The sequence below is a fragment of the Crassostrea angulata genome, chromosome 3, assembly GCF_025612915.1.
Source record: "Crassostrea angulata isolate pt1a10 chromosome 3, ASM2561291v2, whole genome shotgun sequence".
In the NCBI taxonomy this organism is placed as follows: Eukaryota; Metazoa; Mollusca; class Bivalvia; order Ostreida; family Ostreidae; genus Magallana; species Magallana angulata.
The window spans coordinates 29,732,458-29,758,751 of NC_069113.1; the positions used below are offsets into that span (position 1 = coordinate 29,732,458).

General features: G+C 32.9%; 1 protein-coding gene across 1 annotated transcript; it reads right to left on the minus strand.

Moving 5' to 3' along the window:
* Positions 1–1,570: 1,570 nt before the first annotated feature.
* Positions 1,571–25,000, minus strand: LOC128178910 (chitin synthase chs-2-like). The gene is made up of 14 exons (XM_052846331.1): positions 24,891–25,000; positions 24,398–24,706; positions 18,207–18,247; positions 16,983–17,160; positions 16,694–16,843; positions 15,139–16,364; positions 11,096–11,329; positions 10,924–11,003; positions 10,533–10,638; positions 9,749–9,902; positions 5,993–6,202; positions 5,764–5,899; positions 4,264–4,464; positions 1,571–3,572 (listed from the first exon to the last, which is right to left on the minus strand). Exons 2-14 carry the CDS (start codon positions 24,644–24,646, stop codon positions 1,666–1,668), a joined length of 4,872 nt encoding a protein of 1,623 aa, XP_052702291.1. The 5' UTR covers positions 24,647–24,706; positions 24,891–25,000; the 3' UTR covers positions 1,571–1,665.
* Positions 25,001–26,294: the final 1,294 nt, after the last annotated feature.

A 26,294-nucleotide genomic window follows, 5' to 3' on the forward strand; every position in this document is an offset into this window, starting at 1 on the left:
CTTTCAAGATGTATGTCTTATTTTACCATCTAGCAGTTATTTATATTAAACGATAATATTCAGAACAGAGTTATCGTTCGTGTTCAGACACGTGTAGAGTGGTTGAAAATATAACCATTGGGTTGCTTAATAAAATCATAGCCATGTTTGATGCTTGTGGTGTGCAATACCATGTTTTAAAAAAAATAATGGGTGTCTGTTTTGCATTAAAACTTAGTATATCGAGCCATTTTCAAGGAACATTCTGCATAAAATGGTATAGTCTGTTTCACTATTGATGTTATTACTAGGTCAGGCGCGGATCGAAAATTAATCCTCAGGAGGGATCTCTTTTAAACATGTTAGTTGTTGCAACAGCAAACAAAAACTAATTTTTGTATACTCACATTTATTTCTAGAACACATTTTATTCACCAATTAATGAAGATAAAGTTTAAAATCAATAAACCTCTAGATTTTATATTTGACTACTATATCAAGAACCTAGATACATGTACTGTGAAATAGACTTTATACACGAGGTGCGATTTTTACTGCGAAACTGAAAGGGTCAAATAAAACCACGTGGTCTAAAATTTGAATGACAATAACATTCGCAGGGGTGCCCTGTATATAAGGCCGAGAACACTACTCATGCTTCTCCGCACTCAGGTACTTCATGCTCCCGAAAACGTTAACTTACCTTGGACGAAAAGACGCGAAGAAGCGCGTTTTGAAAAAAATATGACCACCACTGCACTGGTAAAGAACATCCAATGAACGACGAAACAAGAACAAACTGAAATCAATGCACAAATACTTAAAAAATCCTCGCCGGATAATTGTGGCAGATCGAGCAATGTCAATGATTGCATGGATTTTAGAAACGTAGCGTTTTTGTAGAAACCGATGAAAATGATGTTATGCTGTTACTTTCTTGGATTTACTATCATTTAGCTACTGTGTTGGATGTAGTGCCGCCGGGGTTTTCAAAAAGATGCAAACGCTATGCACTATGTATGAACGACACACGTATTGGATTTTTTAAAGGATATAGATTTTGTATTTTATTTTTCCTTATATATTTCCTTATATATGCTTCATTACAAACATTTTACTATAATGCTTTGTGTCTGTTTAGTGTCACTGACATTCATAAACTGTATTTCATTTTGAAATGAGTTAAGCAATTTGTATTATTTTCGCTATTAAGAAAATTTCAATCAAAGAGTAAAATTTTTAGGGATTTTTCTTAACTTTTGAAAAAATATTCAATGGCCATTAATTCAAACAGTAGGTCATTGACCTACTTTTTCGAAAGTGAAAAATAGTACTACCATGACAGGTCTTAAACATACAATAGATGGTTTTTCATTATCATCAGTGGAATCTTTTTTAAATTTAAATTTATACCATAAAGAATAAATTTGAAGATATTATTTTTGATTTTTGCTTTTTTAAGTAAGTTTTTAAAAATAATTATCTGAATTTTTTGTTTGTCTGTTTTTTGTTTTTGTTTTTGTTTTTGTTTTTTTTACAAAAACTACTAGAAAGTTGAAAAGCAAATCATTACCAAAAAAATATGAGAATGTTGATAGTTGATATATACATTTATGTTTATTTAATAGGCGGTACACGGTACATATAAATTTGCACCTAAAACAATTTTTTTTCTAACGCCCATTTCTATACACTTAAAAATCCGTCGTTTAGCTCGCCATCTTTCAGGTGATTGAAACCAGATTCGCTGTGTTGATCGACGCCTTTTTCTTTTTGAAGTTGATATCTATATCGTCGTTCAAATGCCCTGCGCAGAGTTCTTCCTGTTGTTAGTCCACGTCTGTTGAACACGGCGCTATTTCTACGACGAAGAGACGACCTTTTAAACACACCACTGGTCTGCTGGTTCGCGTGATCGGTAGTAGAGGACGAAGAACTTGTGTATGCAGTCGATAACGTTTCGTCGTCATCTTCTAAATCATCATCTTCGTAATCTGGCAAAGGATCATCATAATCGGGTTCAGGTTCATTTTCAATATTACAAACTCTTTGTAGCTCCATTGCTTTAGCAATTACTTCTTGAACTTTGTATTTCTCCGTGAACTTTTGACTGCAATCAATATCAGTAATGGACAGAACATGAAGAATTGTCCCCCAACGATGTGAAAGCATTCCCAGAAACTGGAAAAGCAGTATTGCAGAAAACAGTGCTAAAAAAATCATGCCTAGAGGTTCAAACGTCATTTGTTTTTCTGAAGAATAAAAATGTGGAATTTTGATGAACAACACTGTGTCCTTAAAATCATCTTGTAATAGTTGAAGTTGCATTGTAAGAGCAATCCAAAGTGCCGACGTCATAAAAAATCCAAACACGACATTGTTTCGCAAGTTTTTAAGGGAGTTTGCCATCTTTTGTTGATGGAGTTTATCTTCTTTTATAGGATAAAGATACTTCTGTAACATTTGTTTCCAAAAAGTTATCTCTCTCTCCTCTAAAGATTTTATAGGACCATCTCCGAAAGCAAGATTTTCTAATAAGCAATCATCATTTTTCCGTTTGCTATGCCTAAGATCTCTGCCCTTCACAATATCTGTACTAATTGAATCCTGGGAAACTGTAGAATGTTTTGATTTTGTTACTGATGTATTACAACATACTTCTTTGTCATCAACATTTGGCATATGGCTGTTACGTAGTTCCGTTATCAATTCTTCTAACAATGTGTCCGTTTTTGAATTTGAATTTGATTCAAACGAAAATGAACGGGCCTGACGAAAAAGTTCCACAGCCTCGTTAAAAATAGAAGTAATTCCAAGCCATCCAAGTATTCCGTGTTTGCTTTTTTTGGTTTTACTTTTTTCTTCCAAAACCTTTTGTTCTTCATCCATTTGGTTTTTGCTTTTGTACGAAACAGTTTCACGTGTACCCCAAGACACTACATGCATGTTGCACAGGTAATAAATTGTTAAGACAAGATAACCCGAGGGGATACATATAAAGTATAAAGCTCCAGGTATAACACAAGCAAATTCCTCTGGATGCAGTAAAGCAGCAATAAAGTATATGATAACTAACATGCAGAGAAAAACAACATTTGGGCTTGTTAGACCTCCTTCTATAGCAGTTCCAACTGTACCAACTAAAACAATCGTCATGACAATTGCATAACATGCGCTTGCAATAGTAGCGACTATGATTTGCGTACTTGGTTTTGCATAAGTGCATACAACAATGAGAACTATTGCTGGTACCAAAGATATCACATATGATTCCAAGACTGTTGTTTTAAATACGACAGTAAATGCTCCTGCCATCATCAAAAGTACTGTAGCTGGACCTAATATGGTAGACACTAGAAGGAAGAACTGGTACAAAACGTAAGGTGTGCTTATATTGTCGTTGAGCCGCACAGTATTTTTCCAGTCCCCTAAAAGATCAATCAAATTCGCTAGAGTTGAAGGTCCCCATCTACGACGTTGATTGAAAAATTCGGAAAACGTCTCAGGTGCATGTGTAAGGGCGTCTGAAGCAGCACAATAATCGATTCTGTATCCTTGTTGTAAAAGAAGTGTGCTGAGCCATCTGTCCTCTCCTTTAAAACCAAAGGATTTATGTATTCATTACCATCACTTAATTCAGAAGAATATTTCTATAATTCAAAACTAACAGAACTCACAATGAGAATATGTTTGCAAGCTTTGTTTTATATTGTAAGTGATTTTCGCTTCTTTTCGTTATGCCCAATATAAAAATATGATTTTTAAAACAAGAAAAAGAATAAAATGATATAGAAAATGTGAACATTACTTGCAAATGAATACTTTTTTTTTATTATTTTAAATTTAAACTTTTACTAGGCTATGGTAAATAAAAAATGTGAACAAATAATATTACTTGCACTAGAAATATTTTGCAAACACAAATTGTACGCAAAACAACGAAATAAAATAGAACTTTTAGGAAAACGCAAAAAATACAAACCACAATCTCTCGTGAAATAAGAAAACAAATAGAGCGTATCGAAGTTTGATAGTTTCATTTGGCCTCACAACATTTATTCTTATTCCTGCTATACAAAAGTCAGACACAGTTGCACAAAAATTCTGGGGAAAATAATTTGCAATCACTTCATTATCTTCAAATATTCATCTCTATCATTTTTTTTAATTTCGTCTATAGCAAATTTGATACAGTTTTTATAGTTAGCTCTCTATATTGCGATTGTTTACTCATGGTTGATCTATAAGAGTAAATGAAATATAAGAAACGTAAATTTTTCCTACCTTGATCATACTGTACATAATGACCGGCTTCACTTGCTCTAATTGCATAACATCTAGCAACGTTATCGTCCATGAGGGCCGATCCTCTAAACAAGCTGAAACACCCAGGGGCACAAAGAACACACCCAAAGACATGTTCAGTGGCTTTCTGCAGCCAATGGCCAATGGCATACTCGAATTCTTGATACCAGACAATCGGACCTAAGAAAATTAAAATAAGATTGGTGAATAAGGTGGCGCATATGTCCATTAGTTTAATCGCATATTACAATTTTATTTTCAATTTTTTTTTCATTTAAATCTATTTTAAATGATATGGTACAATTTTGCAAAAATACAATTTATAAATATTGTCATTTTGAATATCTTAATAAACACGAAGAAAAAATAAGTCTCAATTCCGAAGTTATCGCACCCTTAACATAAAGAACTAATTTGGTATAAGGTTATTAAGATTAACCACTGAATCATATAGTCAAAACAAAGTTTTTTAAGACACTATATGTGACTGAACACGGCTTTACAGATATTATTTTACAGAAACGTTCAATTGTTGAGATACAATATGATATTTCTAATGAAATTAAATAGACTGGGGAAATTATGGATCACTGACACACAATACGAAATCAAAGACATTAAAATTTGAAAGAATGGCACAACTGGAATATTTTGGTACGTATCCGCAAGTTTAAATCAATATAAAACTTATTTAAGCGTATGTTAAATAAGCATTCTTTTGAACGAAAGACTTATATTTTAAGTCCATTATAATATAAGCATTTTACCCATCTTATTCCAACAATTTCTTTTCATTAAAATTATACATCAAAACAATTTTTGTATCCCTACGTGCCCTTACTCCACAATTTCATGGATGTTGATGAATAAAGACGCTAGAAACCCTTTAATTATAGCGATGTGGTCCCGTTGCTAATTGCGAGTGATTGCGAAAACTTTTAACCTTTGGTTCAGTTGAGCTAAAAAATCAAGTTTTGTACAATAATATGGTCTCTAAAAGTGAGAAAATGATGAACCAAATATAAAGATAAAATATAGAATTGTGGAGAATATGTCCAGATAGGTGGAGTTTACGTATAGTTTGAAAAGTATTATTCTGAAAATTTTCCCTGCAAACTTTTTTTTTGGGGGGGGGGGGGTACATTCATGATAATAAAATTTATGACGTGTATTTACATCTTTCTTTTAACAAATCAATGAATTGATCGTAAAGATTAAGTAAAAATTACTAAAGGATTGTTAATGTTCATCATTACGATAGACAAAAGAAATAGCCAAGTCGTCTTATATGGGAATTTGAGACTGACATCATTATGATTATTTCGTGCAGTCCGTAATTTTTCTGATTTGCTGAAAAGTGTAATTTTATAAATAGTTTTTTTTTCAAATGTCACCTGCGAAGCCAAGTAGTTAGAAGATTCACTACGAATCTTTAAGTCATGATTTTGAATCCCTTATGTTTGTTATGGTTAAATGTACCTGAGCCAATTGGGTGGATGCGACCACAAGCAGCACCAACTTTTTTGTTCTTTTTCAGTCTGTCAACCAAAAGTCGAACTGCATCAGGTTTAAACTCCACATCACCGTCAAGAGTCAAAATAAAAGTATTTTCTGCCTGTGAATTACATACAAATGAAAATTCAACTTGTGAAATATTTTGTTACTGTCAGTAAACTGTCATAAAAAAAAATAAATAAATAAACAAAACCTGTGTGTGAACTTCTTCGGATGTGTAATTAAAAATAACACTTCTGGTAAAGTGTGAGGCTTGACGCCTGTGTCGGAGTTGCGATGAGGTCAACCGCGTACTTCTATTAGTTTCCTCGGATGAAGACACAAAAATTCTTTCATCTCTGGGAAGCAAATTTTCAGGTTGAGCGAGAATTCTGTACCCAAGAAGATAATACATGTACATCACCTGCAAATATAGAGGAACAGAATCGACTTAATATAACTAATTATATATCGTTATCAAATATTTATTGCGATCTATACAATTTTATATAACTGACTGAAGAGCCGACTGTTGCATTCTGTTTTACATTTTTAAGTATTTTAATCTGTACCAAGACTTTATATATATAGTAAGACACGGTTATAGCGAACACACTTATAATAAATTGACGCTTACAGCAAAGTAATTTTCATTCTCCGTGACTTTATTATATGTTGTAAACTTGACGGATATAACGAACTACGCTTATAACGAAGCAAAATCGCATGTCCCTGGTACTTCGGTATAAGCGTGTTTTACTATATATATATATATATATATATATATATATATATATATATATATATATATATATATATATATATATATATATATATATATATTATCCAGTGTCTTTGTCTGTGATAACACTAAGTATCGATTTTGTACTATATACTAGTAACTCATAATACAAATGACGCCAAATCGAAGCGCCAGCAGGGTTTGTTTATTTATATTTAAATATTCAATCGTACGATGGCCTAAAGTTATATAAATATAAGTTCGGTCGGGGCGTGATCAAATATATCATAAAGCCCTTCGGGCTTTATTAGATTTGATCACGCCCCGACCAAAATTATCACCTCATAATATTCAAAGAATGATTCCTTATATATATATATATATATATATATATATATATATATATATATATATATATATATATATATATCACTGAATAGAATATAAAACCCTTTTGCAATACAAAGAGTCAAAAGATGGGTTCCACTTCTCGCTGCCTATCACCCCGCCTTTAAAAACCTTAACAGCATCCTTAGAAATAATCTGCCAATTCTTCACACTTACACAAGAATGGCTGACCCTTTCAAGGATCCGCCAATGGCTGCGTTTTAACGCCCAAGGAACTCTAACGACAATTTCCTATGCAGATGCCTTATGTGCTATCACAGCACCTACACAGACAGTTTTAAAAGCCCCATCACGGGTCGCACATTCAAAATATTTGGCAACTGCATCTATCTCATCAGTTGCAAAGTTTGCTCTAAGAAATTGATGATGAAACAGATGACCCCCCCCCCCCCCCCGCAAAATAAACAACAACCACCGCTATACCATAAAGACCAAAAAAATCAGGGTCAAGATCTAGTAAATGAAAAGTGTTTACAGGTTTATGAAATTCAAGATATAAATTTTTTTAATGGTGCTTCATAACAATATCTTTGTTTCATAGGGTGTTTTAAACAACCGTTCTCTATGAAATATGAAGGATACAAGTTACAGATTTCGGAGTTTTGTCCATTTTTGACTAATGAAATATATCTAGAATGCCTACAGTCTCTCCAAAAACGACAGTAAACAAGCTCTTGTCCTCCTCTTTAAAATGATGTCAAAATGAATATATGTACCGGGATTACTTTTCCTGTGATTAAATATAGAATGTCAAAATATTGTTTTATTTTCTACATAATTCCTTTAAAGCCGTAAAATATGGGAAAAGATTCATTAAATCAACAATTATAACGTCATAATGGTTCTAGCACCAAAAAGACAGTTTGGTATCATTTACTAGGAAAAAAGGTAAAGTTCTGGATGCACGGACTCAAATCATTCAGAACTGGTGGCATGAACAAGCAAATTGACTGCATTAAAATGAACGTCACATAGCCTAACATCTGATTCACCTAATTCCCATTTAGTAATTTTACCAAATCTTTCAACTGCCCCTTTTTCAGTTATTAATTTTCTTTATTATCTTTTATTCCTTCAAAATTGATCAAGATTTGTCCGTTATCTGTCGTTGTTGTCGTTGTTGCTGTAAACTTTTCACATTTTCGTCTTCTTCTCCAGAACCAATAGGCCGATTTTAACTAAACTTAGTACAAAGACAATCTGATTAAAATCAGATCCTTTGATCCGCTCACGAAGATCGCAACACTAGGCCTAGTGTAGCGATCTTCGTGAGCGGATCAAAGGATCTGATTAAAATCAGATTGGTACAAAGATCACTGGGTGAATGGGATTCAAATTGCCTCAACTGAACGGTTATGCTCACTTTAAGGGGATATAATTTAGAATTATTGGAAAATTTGGCCATGAAAATGTAGTGAAGATTCAAGTTTGTTCAAACCATGATCCCAAGGGGTAGGACGGGGCCACAATGGGGAGTCTAGATGTTGAATTTATACTAGGAAGATATAGAGAACATCTTTAAAAATATTCTAGGAAAGCTGTCAGCCAAAAAAGCTGAAACTTGTGTGAAAGATTGTACAAATGTTGTACAGATGAAAGTGTGATCAAACCATGATTCCCTGGAGAAAAGTGAAGCCATAAAGGGGGGGGGGGGTAATAGAAATAGAGAAAAATCTTCTCATAGATACTAAAACAACAAAAGGGGCTTGGTATTTACCATAAAAATATGTGAATAAAAATCAGCAGATCTTCTTTAATTTTTTGTGTATGATCTACTGTCAAGATAATTTTAATTTGGTACTGTAATGCTAATTTGACTTATGTCTTTTGTCACTCAGGTGAGCAATGTGGCATCTGGGCCTCTTGTTTAAAATTGCTTCTTCAGACAAAGAACAGCAAGCACTGTCACAATGGCTTTTCTTGATGAGTTACATTGTCGATTGCAAAACATGCGTACTTTATAATTACAAATTTTTCAATTATCTTTATTCAGTGATGGTTATTCAGGCAGATCTTAATAATGGGCGAAATAATGTGGTACCGTTTTATAAAAAGTTTTCTTTTGGTAAACGAGTTTTGCAGATCATTTTCCTAATAAAGTATGGCTCAATTCACCGGGGAAACTACTACAATGTATAGTTTTATACACACACCAAACAAAACCATAGTTTTAAAGAGGCATGGTCACTATTTTGGTCAAAAATTATTTTTCCGATTTTAACATTTACAATGCTTCAGTAAGGTTATTTTTAATAGGCACCGAAATTTGAGTGTCATTTTTGAGTTATAAACAATTTACAGAGTTTGAAATTCTTTGCTAGGTAAACAAAACGTTTGTTTTCATTTTGAATGTTGAAATGAAAATTCCAGTTTTAGACCTAAAATGATATTGTTAAACGTTAGGACTAGTTTATTAATGCTTAAAATGAAATAAAAGAGAGACAAATCAGCTTGAAATTTTTTTTACTGCTATATTGAACCAATGTAAACAAAACAGGGCACGAGCCTTGTTTACATAACAAAGAATTCTGAGCTCTGTATCGTTATTATTTCATTTGATCATTAGAAATGCATTTCTAAAGCATTGTAAATAATAAAAAGAAATAAATTGAATTTGACCATGCTTCTTTAAAGCGTACATAAAATTCGACCAACCAGCTAGGAAACTTGAAACGGAAATCTAGTTGATGTAACATATCTGACAAACATAACCAACAGTCAGACACTCTGTCAGACGTGTTTATGATGAATTTAGAATTTTTTTTCTAATTACTTAAGTGACAAGGAGAAAAACTTGAACAGTTACCCACAAGTACTTACCTGAGACCATCTTTTTTTGTGCCTTATCTTTTGTCTATCCTTAAGATGAACCACCAATTTAGTTGAACCTGGTAATCTCCATGTTAATCTTGCCCCGTAAGGTGTAGATGTTCGCATAGGAGGGCCAAGTTGAAGTTGTCTCGCATGAACAGAACTTTACGTTAAAAAGTAGAAAATATAATAATTAGTTATTTTATACTGTAGGCGTGTAATACATTACGTGAATTCAATGCCTAAATGATCCGCCGCGGTATTAAAGAGCAAGTAGATATTGAGTTGTTTGGGCAAAAAGGCAGTCATGTTTATTTGGTTTCGAAAATGCACATATATGTGTATGTTGAATTATAAGCACTTGTTCTTTTTTTTATTTTTTTTTAGCTTAATCAATTCCACAGTTAACTGTAATAATTTAATTAATCTAGCAAACGACATAAATTATGTGCGTTGATTTTGGTAAGAAACGAATGATTTTTATCTGCCTTTTACTGTGTTATTGGATGACCGCATGACCATTGCTGTTATGATTATAAATTAGTCATTGAATAATTATACAGCCAAAGGTATATGAAGACATTTAGAGCAAACATTTTTACTAGCTATAATTAAAATACCTCTTTTGTTTAGAATATCAATCAACAGGAATTGGACTAGAAAAGTTTTAACTCCGTTAATAGACTGTTACCTATAAATAAGTCATTGGAAAGAGGTCTATAGAAAATGTTAGACCTTCTACTGTACTTTAACATGTATTCACCTATACTTTGATACAAATTTCGGATGTTACCTTAAGGCATCATCGATGCAGTCAACAAATTCAGCCACAAACTCATTTGGAACAGAAGTATGATTGTCGTCTTGTACATCGAATGCATCGTCAAAGAATATATGAGCTATGAAAACAAAAACAGCCATTTTAAAAAACAAAGCTTGAGTAGTTACAAATGGTCTTCCATATATTGGTCGCGCGTGGTACATTTCACAGCATATTGGTTTGTATAAAGAGATACTAAACATCGAAAGGAAATCAACATGCATTTTAAAATCAAAGGGCCAAAACCTGTATTGATAAATTAAGAAAAAAATGCCTGTTATTTGAATTTTCAGTGTGTAATTACAAGTAATGTTTAAGAACGACTTGGACAGCATATATTTCAGAACTTCTACAGGTAACTCACCTTCGAATTCGTAATAATCCGGATCTCGTATGCAGTAGAATTTTTGTGCTAGAGATCGGCCACTGTGATCAACATCCATTCTGAAAGCAATAAAGAAAAATAAATCTCTAAAACAATTTTAAGCCACATTTAAAACCAAATTTAAACCAATATAAATTAGTTGTAAACAAACCGAAATATGGACTTTAATAGCTGAATCATTTCGTTTCTAGTTTCGTGCCACATAGTTGCACACGCATATATTTGTGGAACAACATCATCTGCCTTGTGAATTTCGTCATCTTCAGAAATAAAAGAGCATTCTTCTTCGTTATTGAAGAGATTAAAATCTCTATCATTAAGTCTTCGGCGAAGCGTTAATGAAAGATCTGTAAAAATCCCGCACCTCAATGGAGTTACGAAGAGTCTGAAAAAAAAGTACCCTTAAATAAGTATATAATAAATGCATTATTATATTTTAAAAAAATGTCAATACATGTACATACAATATTCATTGTATCGATATTAAACTTTAGTAGATATGATGTACGCAGATAGGGTTTTCACTGTGGAAATCATGTTTGTCTACTTTGTGATATATATTTTTTTTTTTTATAGAAAACTAAAGTAAACTAAACGAAAACGCTAAATAATCTTCTATGGGAATTTGAGTCTGACATCATCATGATTATTTCGTGCAGTCTTTGATTTTTCTTTGGTCGATGAAGGTTTCGACCAATTGATAAAAGGGGTGTATAGATTTGAGTCCTGTCAGTTACTACAGAACTATGAATTACAATAAGTTTCCGTCAGAAATAGAGGGAACCATACTTGCTGAATGTAAATATTGAATGAAAATAATTATGTCGAATTATTGTAAACCCCAATACAATAATTATTTGAGAAGTCCGTATGGGGGATCAGGCAGATTTTACTATTTGCACACGCACTGCGCCTCGCACTACTTTCGTTTAATGCAGTGACAGCTTCATGTAAATTTTTAATTACATGTAAATAACTAAAAGAATATTATTCTAATGCATGTGCATTGAGATTACATTTATACATTTATACATAATTATTTAAATCAAATTTTTCTTTATATGCGTAAAAAGATTAGTTAACTTCGCCAACTAAAAGGAAGGTGTATTCATTGTTTTGCTTTTTCGAAAATCAACAAAACGGTGCGATATATCCTATTTATCATGTTTATTGCTTAACAGTAAGCTGACCTATGATATCACATGCCGATCATTCCATTAAAAGAAATACATGTTTCCTATGATGTTTTGTTTTTGGGAGTTGATTTTAATCAACTCTCCTATGCAGTTACTCAGACAAACCGAAAGTGAAACAGTGTTTGGACCTCAGCACAAATCATTGCTGCTGACAAGACTTAGTTCTTGAAAATAATTGATAAATTCGATGTAATGTATGCTAAAGCATTGTTTTTCAAGGAAACTTATTTATAAATACCTTGAAAATAGTCAGATTTTAATGGTTCGAACAATTTAAATATTTTTGTAGTCGTGTGTATTCCTACGCCAGAGTTCAATATTTTAGTCTCGTTCAACTCGACGCTCGACTGTCTCCGTAAATCCTTGTCGGAGATTTACGGTGTCAGCCGAGCGTTTTGGTTGAACGAGACTAGAGTTCAATATTGCTTGGATCCATACAATTTTCGAGAAATATTTCTATTACTGATACATAGTTTGATTGAATTAATTTAATCTTTCAATATTATTTAACATGATTCTTTTGGGGGTTTCTCGACATTCTTGTCGAAAAAGTCCAAAAATACATATCATAAAAATGTGCGTAATTCAAATAAGAAACTACCTGTACTTGTCACGCAAAATAACATATTATTGATTTTAAAATAATATAAACATCGACAAAATCAACTCCCGTCAGTTCTTCAGTACTTTGATTTACTTCTTCTGCCGGTAAATGCAGCGTTAAAGCCTCGGTCACAACTAGTCGTACGTGTGCTCCTACGGGTGGTCTGAGGGCGGATATTGATCAAAATCTTGCGAGACACGTAAGTGAATCTTACTATTTAGGGTGTTGCTAAAAACAGAACGGACGAGTATGATATTTTTGTTTGTACACAAACTATAACTGTTATGAGCACTTGGAAATATTGATTATCAGCTTCAATGACAAAAACATTGTAAAACAATTTTTTAATGATACTGAAAGTTTTTTACAGTTCTTTAAAGTTTCGTCAAAGCTATTTTAGTTCAACTCTGTGGTTTACAGATATATAACAGCTTTCAAATAATAAATAATATTTTCAGAGAAACATTTTCTTTTGATGGTTTGTTAAAATTAGATTTTTATATAGACGTTCCGATAGGTTTCAGAGTAAATCATATTTTTATTCAAATATTTTATGGTATCAGTTTAAAAAAAACAAACAATGTTTTGAGACAATTCTCAATTCGTGTCATCGGTTTGACAAAGGCTATAATTCACAAGTGCAGCAATAACTATCAAATAGTCTTCCTGCTTTTCGAGTTTTTTTTTATATTCAAATATTCACTTGGTGACACCAGATTCATAAAGAATTTCATTTCAGTCTATGTCTGAATATAACAAGAGACCCATAGGGCTTGGCGATCACCTGAATAGCATTAATGTTGGATTATTAACGGACAATGAACGACCAACGACAATAGGTTACCCAAAAGGGTTAAGTGACCCATGGCCCTACATCATCTGTTTATCTTATTTGTGACAAGTGACCAAGACATTTACTTGCGCGATCTTCAAACTTACTTGTTCAAAACATTTTCAATATCAAAGATTAAATATTGTCAACTTGAAAACTACAGTTCTTTATTATTAGATTAAAGTCCTTTATTATTAATTATTCTTACTATAATGGAAACTTAAAGTGAATTTTCTATATGCATTTGTTGCAGATAATATTAAATATGATTTTTCATCTTTAGCTTTGTCATGGCAAATTTTACAAGAAATATTAGCATCAGGTTTAACTGTTTTCTGTCCGATGAACTGCATTCTCAGTTGTTTTTTTAAACTAATCTTGACGCATCGGTATTAAAACGAGCGAACAATGCAAGCGTTAATGTCGACTTAAAACATACATGATCACTATATGGCCATATATAGCCTGGACCCATGTCCTATGGGCAGTGAATTTCACAATTTAAGAAGAAGACATAATAAACATCATAATCATTCATTTAGTTTTTCTCAAATATATGTGGGAGTATAGAAGAAGATTTTCTAAGATTTAATACAATTTAACTATATGGCCATATTAACCGCACCTCAAAACCTGAACTCCTGACAAAGGGGTCATGAATTTCACAATTTCGGTAAAGGGCATCCTGAACATTATAATTATGCATTCGGTTTTTCTCAAATATATACAGGAGAAGAGAAGACGATTATTTATTTGATTTAATACATTTTTAACTATATTGTCATATATATTATATTCTCTGCTGAATGTCCAATAGTAAAGAAGAGGATTTTTAAGTTTGCAACGATTGTGACAGATTTTACTGAATTTAAGGTTCCGGGGGGGGGGGGGGGTCATGAATTTCACAATTTATGCCCCCCTTCCCCTGTAGAGGCCAAAAACCAAGTATGGTCAAGATGGCCCAAATAGTTTTATACAAGAAGCTGAAAATGTTCAAATGTTAACGCACGCCTACGTACGAAAACATATCGCAACAGGTCACCGAAGTGACTCAGGTGACCCAAGGATATTCTTCCATTTAACGGAAATAGTAACAATTGTCCATGCAACTACGATTGATTTGCAAGTGAACTACGACGCGGAAATTACCGGGATAGTACTGCCATTCGCAAGGTGAACGTACGCCTGATGCACAAAAATTATAATTCGCAAGCAAATTGTTTGCCTTACTTGCACTTGCAATCACTCCATTACTTTTTCATGTCCTACGATCAGCTACGCAAGCCAGGACCGGCAAAAGACCCGTACCAAACGCATATTAATTAATTAACACGCACGGCCAATCATGACTGAGGCTTAAGGTCAGTCGTCATTTCTCTTGTTTTCTATATCCGGAATGTAAATATTACATTTGATTTTAAAGGAAACTTTCTATTTGTATACACAATTTCACTAAACAAAATGAAATTTAATAGTGCACGTGATTCTTCGATTTTCAGAAGTGATGATGCAGCTACATGTATTTACAAAAAGAACCTTGCATTATTTCATGGTATTCATACCTGTCAACTTTAGCCATCCTTCCGTTTCGGGGAAACCAGATATGTGACGTGGTGATTATCTGTGATATCCAAATTGCACCAAGCCAAAGAAGATGGAACAGTCGAATATCTCCCTTTGATTCTGGACAAACCCACACATAAATATACGAAGGTATAAACCGATCATTACATTGGGCAATGATAAGTCCAAATGTTATAGGCGTTGCTAAAAACATCGGGACTGTAAACCCTAATAGTTGCATACACAATTTGCACGCGAGACTCCCAAAATATGCCATGAGACAATTTGAAATAATATTCAAATACAATACTCCGTATTTTTCAAAGTTCAATCTTATGACTTCAGAAATGTACCGGTAATCATTGGAAGTATTGTTTTTCTTCATGTTTGTAATGTTTTGGTTCTTTCCTGTCACTTTTTGTTCGCGATCTAACATTTCCTCGGTGAGGTGCAGCACAGATTTAATTCCTTGGTCTTTGATTGCCTTCGTCAGATTAATTTGCGAAAAATCATCAATGCCACTAACTAGTGGGCTTGTTGTTATTCCAAAGGTAGGTGCATCAATTTTCTTTTCGGCCAGTGGTAAAAGGTCTGTGCTATTGTTTTTCGTATGATTGCCTGCAACTGAATTTAGATCAGAAAAATTCATATTGAAATTCAGTCCTGGAACTAATAATACCGCAAAGATTAAAGTCCAACCAATCTTCCACAATCCAATTAATATGTAAAGTCTTTGTTTTACAAGCAACAAATTCTTTTTCCAGTCAAGAAGAGGTATTTTGAATGAGCATATATATAAATCTCCTTCTGCATAATTTTCCCAAAATGACAGTGAAACAAAAATCAACGCCATTGGAACCTCCCAGATTATTCTGTTTGTAAACAGAGGGCGTTGTCGTTGAATCGTCGTGATTACGTGAGTATTGTCAATGACGTCATTTACAAGTGACTGCTTTTCTCCATCTGTAAGTGGAATGCTAAACATGCAAGTAGCTGCCAAATTTCCAAATTGAATCAGAAAAGCTATTCCATTAATCAGTGTCAGCGTTACTCGCTTAATGCCCGAAAGAGATTTGTCTGTAATGACAAATAGCGTTTTTAGAAAAGCTGGAATAACAAATATTCCACTCAAGTGTATCAGACATCTGGCCATATCTGTTTTTGGAAGAATGTGGAACACCATCAAACATAAACCAAAGCTGTGGAGGAGCTCTATGAACAGCATCTGAAAAAAGAGAAAAAGAAAATGAGTAGATATAAAAGTTATACATTAAGAACGAGAGAGAGAGAGTAAACAAATTTTCTTTTGTATGTCGATACATGTATCATGTATATTACGCATTCCTTCATGTTTTAAAATTGACAAATGAATACCTTTAAACCATTGATGTTCAGTTACTTTTTATTTGGGGATAATTTCATGTAAAGATAATCATTTACAAGGACAATTTGGTATTCATGCAATTTACGTAATATTCCTGGTTTTTTTTCTCAGATTGTTTGCTTGTTTATTCACGTGTGTGTTTAAGTGTGTGCTTAAAAATATTGACATACCACGGTTGTCGTCTTTAAAGACGGCCATGCACAGCTTCCAAACAAAGATTTTGCTGTGTAACCAATCACCCATAAAACATATGGAAAGCAAATACTAATGATTAGCATTGTATGTGTTGGGGAGTTGTCGACGCTCCGCACATTTTCATCCTGAAATATTGAAAGAAATATATAGTCACCAGATTTGTTTAACACTTTCAAATCGCAAACCATTGTTTATTCTATAACTCTTTTAATTTCTTTTTATGTATTTATGAGAATTCATAACCAGCTTCAATAAGATTCTTACCTTTACAATGCTAGACGTCATCAAAAGGATAGAGGTTTTTGCTGCAACTGCTGAACCAAGTACTATACAGAATAAAAGGGTATAACACAGGACCTTAAAAAGCCGTAAAAATGGTCGGAATGTATCACTTGTAGAAACTCTTTCACGAGGGATCATTTGGAAACGGTCCCAGAGACGACTGGAATTATGGGAAAAAAAGATATGATAAATTATATTCATGGAGGTAGAGTATAAAACTAAATATAATTCTTCATACAATCTCAAAATGAAAACCAGCATATTTGTTTTTTCTCTCAAACCACTACAAAAACAATGGTACACGTGGAACAAAATTGTGTTATTTGCGTTAAATTTTAACGTCAAGGGTCTAATAAATTATATATAATAATATTATACAACATAGTAAATCAAACACATGTGTCAATAAGCACGAGTAAGAGAAATAATAGCAATATTACAGAAAATGTTAGAAAAGGTGGATAATATATGTAAAATACAGAGTCTAAATCGCATTAAGGTCAAATGCGGCCTTGCCTTCCATTTTTTCAATTTTTTTTCTAATCTCCACGATGTGAAAATTTCCACTTTGTAATTCCATAATTATATTTTTATGTTATATGATACTTTTTTAATTTAGATACATGTATAAAGTGTTCAATTGAAAATATATAAAATGACTTTATCAATAAGCATTAAAATGCATTTTGCATGCTATTTTAAGGAAAATTCTAAATATCTTTTTTTTTTATTCGTGGGCTATCGTAGCTCGACTGAAAATCGTGACAGTTTGACAGGGCTTAATTAATTTTCTATCTTTTCAACCTCATGTTCAGTTGGTTATTTATATAAGTGTTTTTTCAGTTGTTATTTATATAAGTGGTTTTTCAGTTGGTTATTTACATTAGTGGTTTTTCAGTTCGTAATTTATTTCAGTGGTTTCTTATGCAACTAGTTAATTAAATGGCCAACAAAATTATTAATATTTGTGGCGTATAACAAGCTGAACTATTTCATATCCATCAGTCATATGTATATCTAAAGAAAAAAAAATAATAATACGAAGAAACATTTTATAGAATATAACTTGACAAAGCTGGTTCTCGCTGAAAAGAAAAATATTCTCATCTCTCTCTCTCTCTCTCTCTCTCTCTCTCTCTCTCTCTCTCTCTCTCTCTCTCTCTCTCTCTCTCTGGTATACATATTCTGCCATTCTTCTATACTTACGCATCTAACGATTTCTCTTGAAGATTGCATTTGGCCTGCGCCTAAAATAGTATTACAATTAAATCATTACTTTTTCGCACATGAATAAATATAGTTCAGTACATGTCCTCTTTAATAAAATATTTTGCAAAGTTATGGTGCAATTAGTGACTTATAAGGATATTCTTAAAGTCACGATCCTTTGTATTAAAAAGTAAAATATTGGTTTCGATTAAATAACGAGAATTCATCTGTAAATATCAAGTAGGGTCATTGTAGTTCTCATAAATTCTATATGCAATTAAATTTACCAAATTGACTATTTTTGACGATTCGAAGTTACGAAACTAAAATAGTGTTGTCTCCCAAATTGACAAGTAATTAAAATGCTCTTTTTAACCACCCCTACCTCCATGCAAAATAGAAAATTAATGGAGTTCGCCCAATGGTCTGATAAAGCTGAACACTACTCGTAAAAGGTCTGCAATATTTTGCTTTAATCACCGCTATACCAACAACCCCAATATACGGAATAAGCTGTAGACCTCGTAACAGTTCACAGTATTTCGCTGTTGAGGTCTAACCTGTATGGACGCCGTGATGGTAGGTCACGATGAAATTATCAAATTTTTACGCACTTTTTTTCAAGCCAGGAGAATATTCACACAAAATATACAGGTTAATGCATTAATATCAAACAGTAAATGAAAATGAGACAAGATATAAGTGCACAAAATCTCAAACCACAGAACGAATACTATACGTTGGCCACGAGTTTCAGGGACTCGTTTCATAAAGAAGCTTTGGGCCTAAGGGACTAGGCAAAATGTCAAAAAGTTTTTGCCCCTTCCTGTCCCAAAGTGATATTTTAGATGTACGAGGGTTGTCCCAAAATAGCGTAGACAAGTAACGTTATCCAGACAAAGGAAGATAAAACTTGTGCCACAAAAGGTTCAAGTAATTTGCATTAAAAATTATGTTCTGAAATCAAATGTTGTTTGATTTGATTGTTTGATTGTTCAGATTAAATTAGTAAAATGAAAGCATGTTAGATCAGAAATTAAATATGCAGCGCAATGTCAATAACAAAAAGTTAAAATCAACACAGTGATTTTGAAATGAAAATTTACTAGAATTTGAAACTTTTCATGCAATTCTTATCTGCCTACAGCTACCCTGGTGTGTTTGAACTTTATATTAATGCAAGGCATGCATCACACTTGTAGGTCTTACTGTTTTAGCATGGTTTATTAAAAGGAGACTAGAAGCCAGAATAGATAGGATATTCACTAAATATGATTGTTACCTTCCTTTTTTATGGAAACAATAAACCACATGCAGGGCAGCATGTCTATTTGTGATAAAACTTGGACAAAAGGGCATTTGAAACTCAGCACATTTTATTCATCGGGACCGTTTAACGAAATTTTGATGGTTGAATACTGTTCAGCGCATCATTATAAACATTTTTTCTTCTCTACTGCTTAACAGAATATTTTTCCTTTAAGAGATACAGGTGATCAAATTTTGATATTCTGACCCTTAAAAACTCCTATTTGCAACAACGTGAAAAATTTTCAAATTATATGGGTACATGATAAACATTTTGGTTGCTATAGTCTATAACAAAATATCCCTCAGTAAATAAGGAATAAGGAATCATTCATTGAGTATAATGACGTGATAATTTTGGTCGGGGCGTGGTCAAATCCAATAAAGCCCGAAGGGATTTATGATAGATTTGACCACGCTCCGACCAAAACTATCACCTCAATTCAATTCAATTCAATATAATTTAATTCTGGTTGTAACGCGCTTTCCGATTGGCTAAAAAATTATTTTATATCGTATAAAGAATGTTGCCTACGTCATAGTAAGACTAACGTCAAAAACGTATCAATACGCCTGACGTTACGTTTGAATTTTGTACAATTTTACGTCATTTTAAAGGTCAAATGGCCGTTTTTATCTACAATGAAGAGTAAAAAAATTAAATTATAAGCAATGAATTCAATATTTATTAGTTTTATACGATATAAAATGGTTTGAAACAGTTTACGCTTTTTTATAAACCGCTTCGCGGTTTATAAAGCGTAAACTGCCCCAAACCATTTTATATCGTATAAAACAAATAAATATTGAATTCATTCCTTAATTATTTCACTCAAACCGTCAACATGACGGTACATGAGGTACATATATATATATAAATATTTACAAGTGTAGGTATAGAGTCAGAGGTACATGTACAGTACAAATTAGAGAAAAAAGAATGAGAAAAAAGTACAAATGTTCAAGGAGGACAGACGGATTCAAAAATTTCATTTATAAATAAACAAAGTTTTTTAAGTTTTTGAAGTTTTAAAGTAGACAATAATTCACAAAATTTAAAAGTGTTTGGTCTTTCACAAAATCTAGGTTCCAAGTATTTTTGTCTAAAACATGAAAGAGCATTACATTCTAATATAAAGTGCATTTCATCAGCTATTTGATTGTTATTACATAATGTGCAACATCTTTCATTTAGAGGAATGCCTAACCATCTACCAGTTTCTACAGGAAGTCGGTGATTCGACGTACGGAATTTAACAAGTATTTTTCGAAGTTTTGATGGTAGAATACTCAAATATTTTTCATATCCAAAAGTAAATTTGAAAATTTTATAGATATGACCTTTTGAAGAATTTGCAATATCAGACGACCATTTCTGCACAAACTGGTCTTTAAGCCTTTGCTTGACAGCATTTGTAATCCAATTAACATTAACAGTACATTGTTCATTCCAAATGTTTGAAAAACCACACTTATCAAAAATAGAATGTATACAATCAATCCATGGGTTTTTAGAAAAGTCATTATTACATTGACTCAATAAGTATTTGTAAAGTATATGAACAATTTTATTTTCTGGCCCGGTGAACAATTTTGCCCAGTATGAAACCATTCTAGTATATATATTAACAGATAACGGAAACCTTCCGGTTTCTCCATAAACCATGTATGATGGGGTACAGCTTTTTAAATTCAGTATATGTTTCAAAAATTTCAAATGAATACGTTCTATAATTTCTATATTTTCAAAGCCCCATACTTCACATCCGTATAATAATACCGGCGTTACTACTTTATCAAAAAGGTCTAACTGAGAATCGACAGGTAAATTAAATTGCCTTATTTTCCTGATGACCCCATACATAGCCTTCTGTGCCCGTTCACATAGATGTGTTTTTGCTTTTCTAAAAGACCCTGAACGTGAAAAAACAATTCCAAGGTATTTAAACTCTTTCACATTTTCAATTATTTCATTTCTAAAATAAAATCATAATATTCAAAGAATTACTTATATTACTTATATTAATATTATTTCCAATTTGAACACTTTTTAAAAAGCAACATTTTAAAGCCACTATTTTCTTCATGTTGCACATGCTATCTATACTACACGGCGCAGCCAATACCGTTTTTTTGGTTATGCTATAAGACATTTTGTGTCATTTTTTTTTTATAAATCTAACATGAATGCTTTTGATTACAATGACATGCTTTTGTAAATGCTCTGTCAAAAACGCAAAAAGGAGAAAGGCACATGGTTTCTTAAAATATTTTTAAAAAGTCGATGAATTTCTCAATATGTTTCTAACCCTAGATGATCTCTCTCTCCTCTCTCTCTCTCTCTTTCTCTCTCTCTCTCTCTCTCTCTCTCTCTCTCTCTCTCTCTCTCTCTCTCTCTCTCTCTCTCTCTCTCTCTCTCCTACAACTACTGTTACTGCGAACAGCACATTGACTTTTGCCATGGCAACCCGAATATTCCCTCAGAGCTACAACATTCAAGTTTCATTATTATGTGCAATCTGGTGTGAGGAAATCGAAGGGATTATATACCTGTTTGACTATTTATGATTGGCGTTCAGCCTTATGTTGGATGACTAAAACCTAAAGGCACAATACGCCAACTTGTACATCGATGGTCTAGGCTTTCAAACCCCTAGGCTTTTAGATTGATCGGATAAAATATTACAAGCAAATATTTCTCCAACCTGCAACATTCTACATTTGGCATTAAAATCAGAGAGGGTACTGGTTATTTTTTGTTGACAACCTTTTTATCTTTTGATAAAAGAAAAAAACACCTTAAAGATATTTTAGATGTTTAAATACATTCAAATAATATAATGTCTTCTTTCGTGATTCATGCGGGATATGAAGGTAGCGCCATTGCATAAAAAATGAATACATACATAACCCGGTTAAGCTGCATGGTTATTGTGTCACGGTGTGAAATTCTATCTTTCAGATTATTTTTCATTATTGTGTAAATTTACTTTTTCTGACTTTGTGTTAATTGGTACAAAAACTTTTCCTCCATTTCGACAACTGTTTTAAAAACGTTTTAAACTCCGCGCAGCCTTAGTCCCACCTGAGGCACAGTCAGTGATGGGCAGCTAATTTTTTAAGGAGTCTCGGGGGAGAAAGTTTCAAACATAGATTTCCTTTTATTTTTTTTACAGTTAAAGGTCAACTTCTTAATAAAATATGTGCAAAATATAAAGTAAATTGACCGGATAGTTTATCTGTTTGCCACGCTCAAATTTTGGTTATAAGTCCGAACCATTCCTGACATTTTATATAGGATTATATAAGAAAAAGGGGGGTTTTATTTTCAATTTTATGTGTTAAAAATTCAAACATACGATTTTCGTTTAATTTTCAGTGAAAGAAGGCTACGTATAAGTTAATTTGCAAAATTATAACGAAATTGACCGGATAGTTTTTATGCTATCCACCCTCATATTTTGGTCGCATGTATAAACATGTTGTGCCAGCCATTATTTTTATTTGTAATAGATTAAAAATACCTACTTTCCACTTACACAGAACATGAAAGGACATGAAATATTCTTTCCAACCGTAATGGAGACAGAGAAAGTTCAGCTTCCCTTCATGTCAGTGTCCAGTGTGCGGAAGGTGCGGAAACGTGCATCCCAACGTTCTATGTTTTGCGCTCAACCAGAAGTGCTACCGATGTCGCAGAATAGGACAGTATTTCAAAATGTGTTTTACACATTACCAACAAAACGTGTTGAAAAGGAAGCAGTTTTTTGTCGTAATAAGACGCGAGACATGAAACGATTACGAAGATATCTTTGACGGAAAAGCTACGAAGTGCCGAGTCTGAGATCGCAAAAATTCAAAGCGAAAATACGGATTTGAAAACGAAGTTACAAGAAAACTCGAAACGTTCTGACATTAATATGTATGTAAAGAAAATTCGTAAACTATAAGAGGACGCTCAAGTAGACAAGGTTTTACTGGAATAAACGGACAGAAAACTTAAGGAGATCTGCAAAGAACATTATGACTATGTAATGAAGATTCAGACGAAGGCTGACGAGACAACCAAACAGCTGAGGGAACAAAACAACGCCCTGCTGAAGACCATTTGGGCATTGGAAAATGAAAAAGAACATCTAGAGTTCGTGTTGCTTGATAAACAACTTGAACGCCGGTTTCAACAACATAGGCACCAAAGAAGACAATAACGCGGCTACTCTCGATGAAAAATATACTCAAAACACGTGTTTTACGCGGACGCGAAGCATGTGTCACTGTATGAAGCTCGGGATTGGCCTAGTATTAGTTCCGTACGGGAGAGAGCACCCCATATTAATTGAAAATTTTTCCTGCAATAATCGTTACCTTTACAAACCGCATGAATCAATAAAAAATATTGTTTATGTTTACATTCTTTTCATAAATTAGTTAAATGATCTAAAGCATTAGTAAATTTAACGAATTGTTAATGTGCATCAGTACGATGGATAAGAGAAATACTAGTAGCTAAGTCGTCTTATATGGAAATTCGAGTCTGACATCAACATAATTTTTTCGTGCAGTCTGTTATTTTTCTTAAGTTGCTGAAGGTTTCAACCGATAAATTGACCAGAATCTTGTAGTTTTCAGCTGACCCTGTCAATTTCTTTAGAGTTTTGAAATCACAATCAGAAACAAACATGTAACAGCACAGCTACATTGTTTTCAATCCCACACTTGTCTGGGAATTCGGAAAATTATTCACGTGTAGAGTATACTTAGGTTGCCCAATAAATGTGGAATTATTTTAAGTAACTCAGTTCAAAATAGGTCACAGTTAGGATAAATATTAAATATAGAATATAAATGTAATCAAACACATATAAACATGAATAACGTACCTCAGATGTGTCGCAATCGATGTGTTGCATCCACTCTGTCACCTTTCGTTGTGATCCTAATTGTGATTTCTCAGCATTTCTGCTGCTTACGTTTGTTTCAGTTCTCGCAGTTTCTCCGGAAAAACATTGCCCTTTTATTGTTGATTCAACAAAATCTGCATTTGGTAGGGTTTCATCCAAAACATCGAATGTTGTGTCAAGATCCGTTTCAGGGTCAGTTAATAGCGTTTGTTGTCCAACGACCATCATTTTTCTTCTTTCATAAACAAGATCTTGTAAAATAGATTTATGCCACTGTGGAATGACCACCTGTATAATTAAATGCAAGACGATTAAAGAATTTTTAATTCAGTACATGCATCAGCATCAATAATATATAACAGTTTGAAAATTATCATATTGTCTGTTTTAAATTTGCTTTTAAGAAAACGAAATGAAAAGATATACATGTACATTGTAAAACTTCATAAATACAATGGGCATACACACTAACCTGTTCATTTCCTGAAATGTTATACCCTGTCAAACCAGCCTTTTGTAAAATACACTCCACATTTTCCTGATTGTCTCCTACTATCTGATCTGGCTGATATGATATATCACGGTACCTGAATACATGAATTTTTCATGTTATATTAGTCATATAAAAATAAATAACTATACGTATAAGAGAGAGAGAGAGAGAGAGAGAGAGAGAGAGAGAGAGAGAGAGAGAGAGAGAGAAAGAGAGACCTTCGGATGAAGTCTTTAAGTAGCATGGATACTGTAAACTGTTCCTTCATATCTTCCTTTCTTATCAATCACGTTCAATTTCTCTATAAATAAAAGAAAATTACTTACCAATTTTAATGGACACCGTGTGAATGCGAGAAAACAATGTGAGCTACGGTGTTTGGCATTTTGAGTGTCCACTTGCTTTGCCAGATGTGTTGATATTGAGATAAATTTGGCGTAAGCCTCGGGATATAAGTTGACAATAAAGATTTTTTTGGATAACTCATAAGCAAGCCTCTAGACATTTATTGATACGTTGTGGATATCCTTTAAATTCTACTTGAATTTTTATTTGGTTTTCATTTAAACTGGATAAAATTATTTTGATCATCAAATTGAAATTAAACATAATCTTGATGCATGAACAACGGTGTAGACAACACTGTAAATAGTTCATAATATAAACAAATCCATTTTGCATGTTGTGCTATTAAAATAAAATATACAACTATTGTCAAATAGAGTTCGGATATTAAACAAATCTTTCAGATGCAATGGTTATTTTTCCTTTCAAAAACTTCATTTTTAAAACAACACTTTTTGTGATATGTGTTATCTGTTTTACACACTTGATAATTAGATGAAGGTAGAAATAAATGGATGAGTTTTGTAATTTAAAAACAGTTATAAAATAGTGGGCAAATGGGAACAAAACGAAAGGATTTACTTATTGATTATTATTTGGAATATTAACATTCATATTTTGTTTACATAAAAACTAGCTAAATAAAATGATTTGTTTTTATTGGATTCAAATGTATATACAGGCTAAAAGTTGATGAATCAAATTCCGTTTTTCTTCATTTATTTAAAAAGTATTTGACTCTTTTTTGATGATTTTACAATATGCGTGTTGTTAATTCGAACTTATACTGAGAACAAACTATGTATATATGTAAGGGAGGGTGTGTGTGTGTGTGTGGGGGGGGGGGGTGCCTGTGTGTGTGTTACTTATATTCTGCAATTAGTCTGACAAATCATGAACTAGATAAACGAATACATTCCAGCAAGTCACGAATGGAAAATCAAGGGCACTTCCTTAACATCTCCTCTATACGTACAACAAATTTATGATCGTGTGGTTTGTTTTAGACCATATTTATCTATTAATATTTACGTGTTC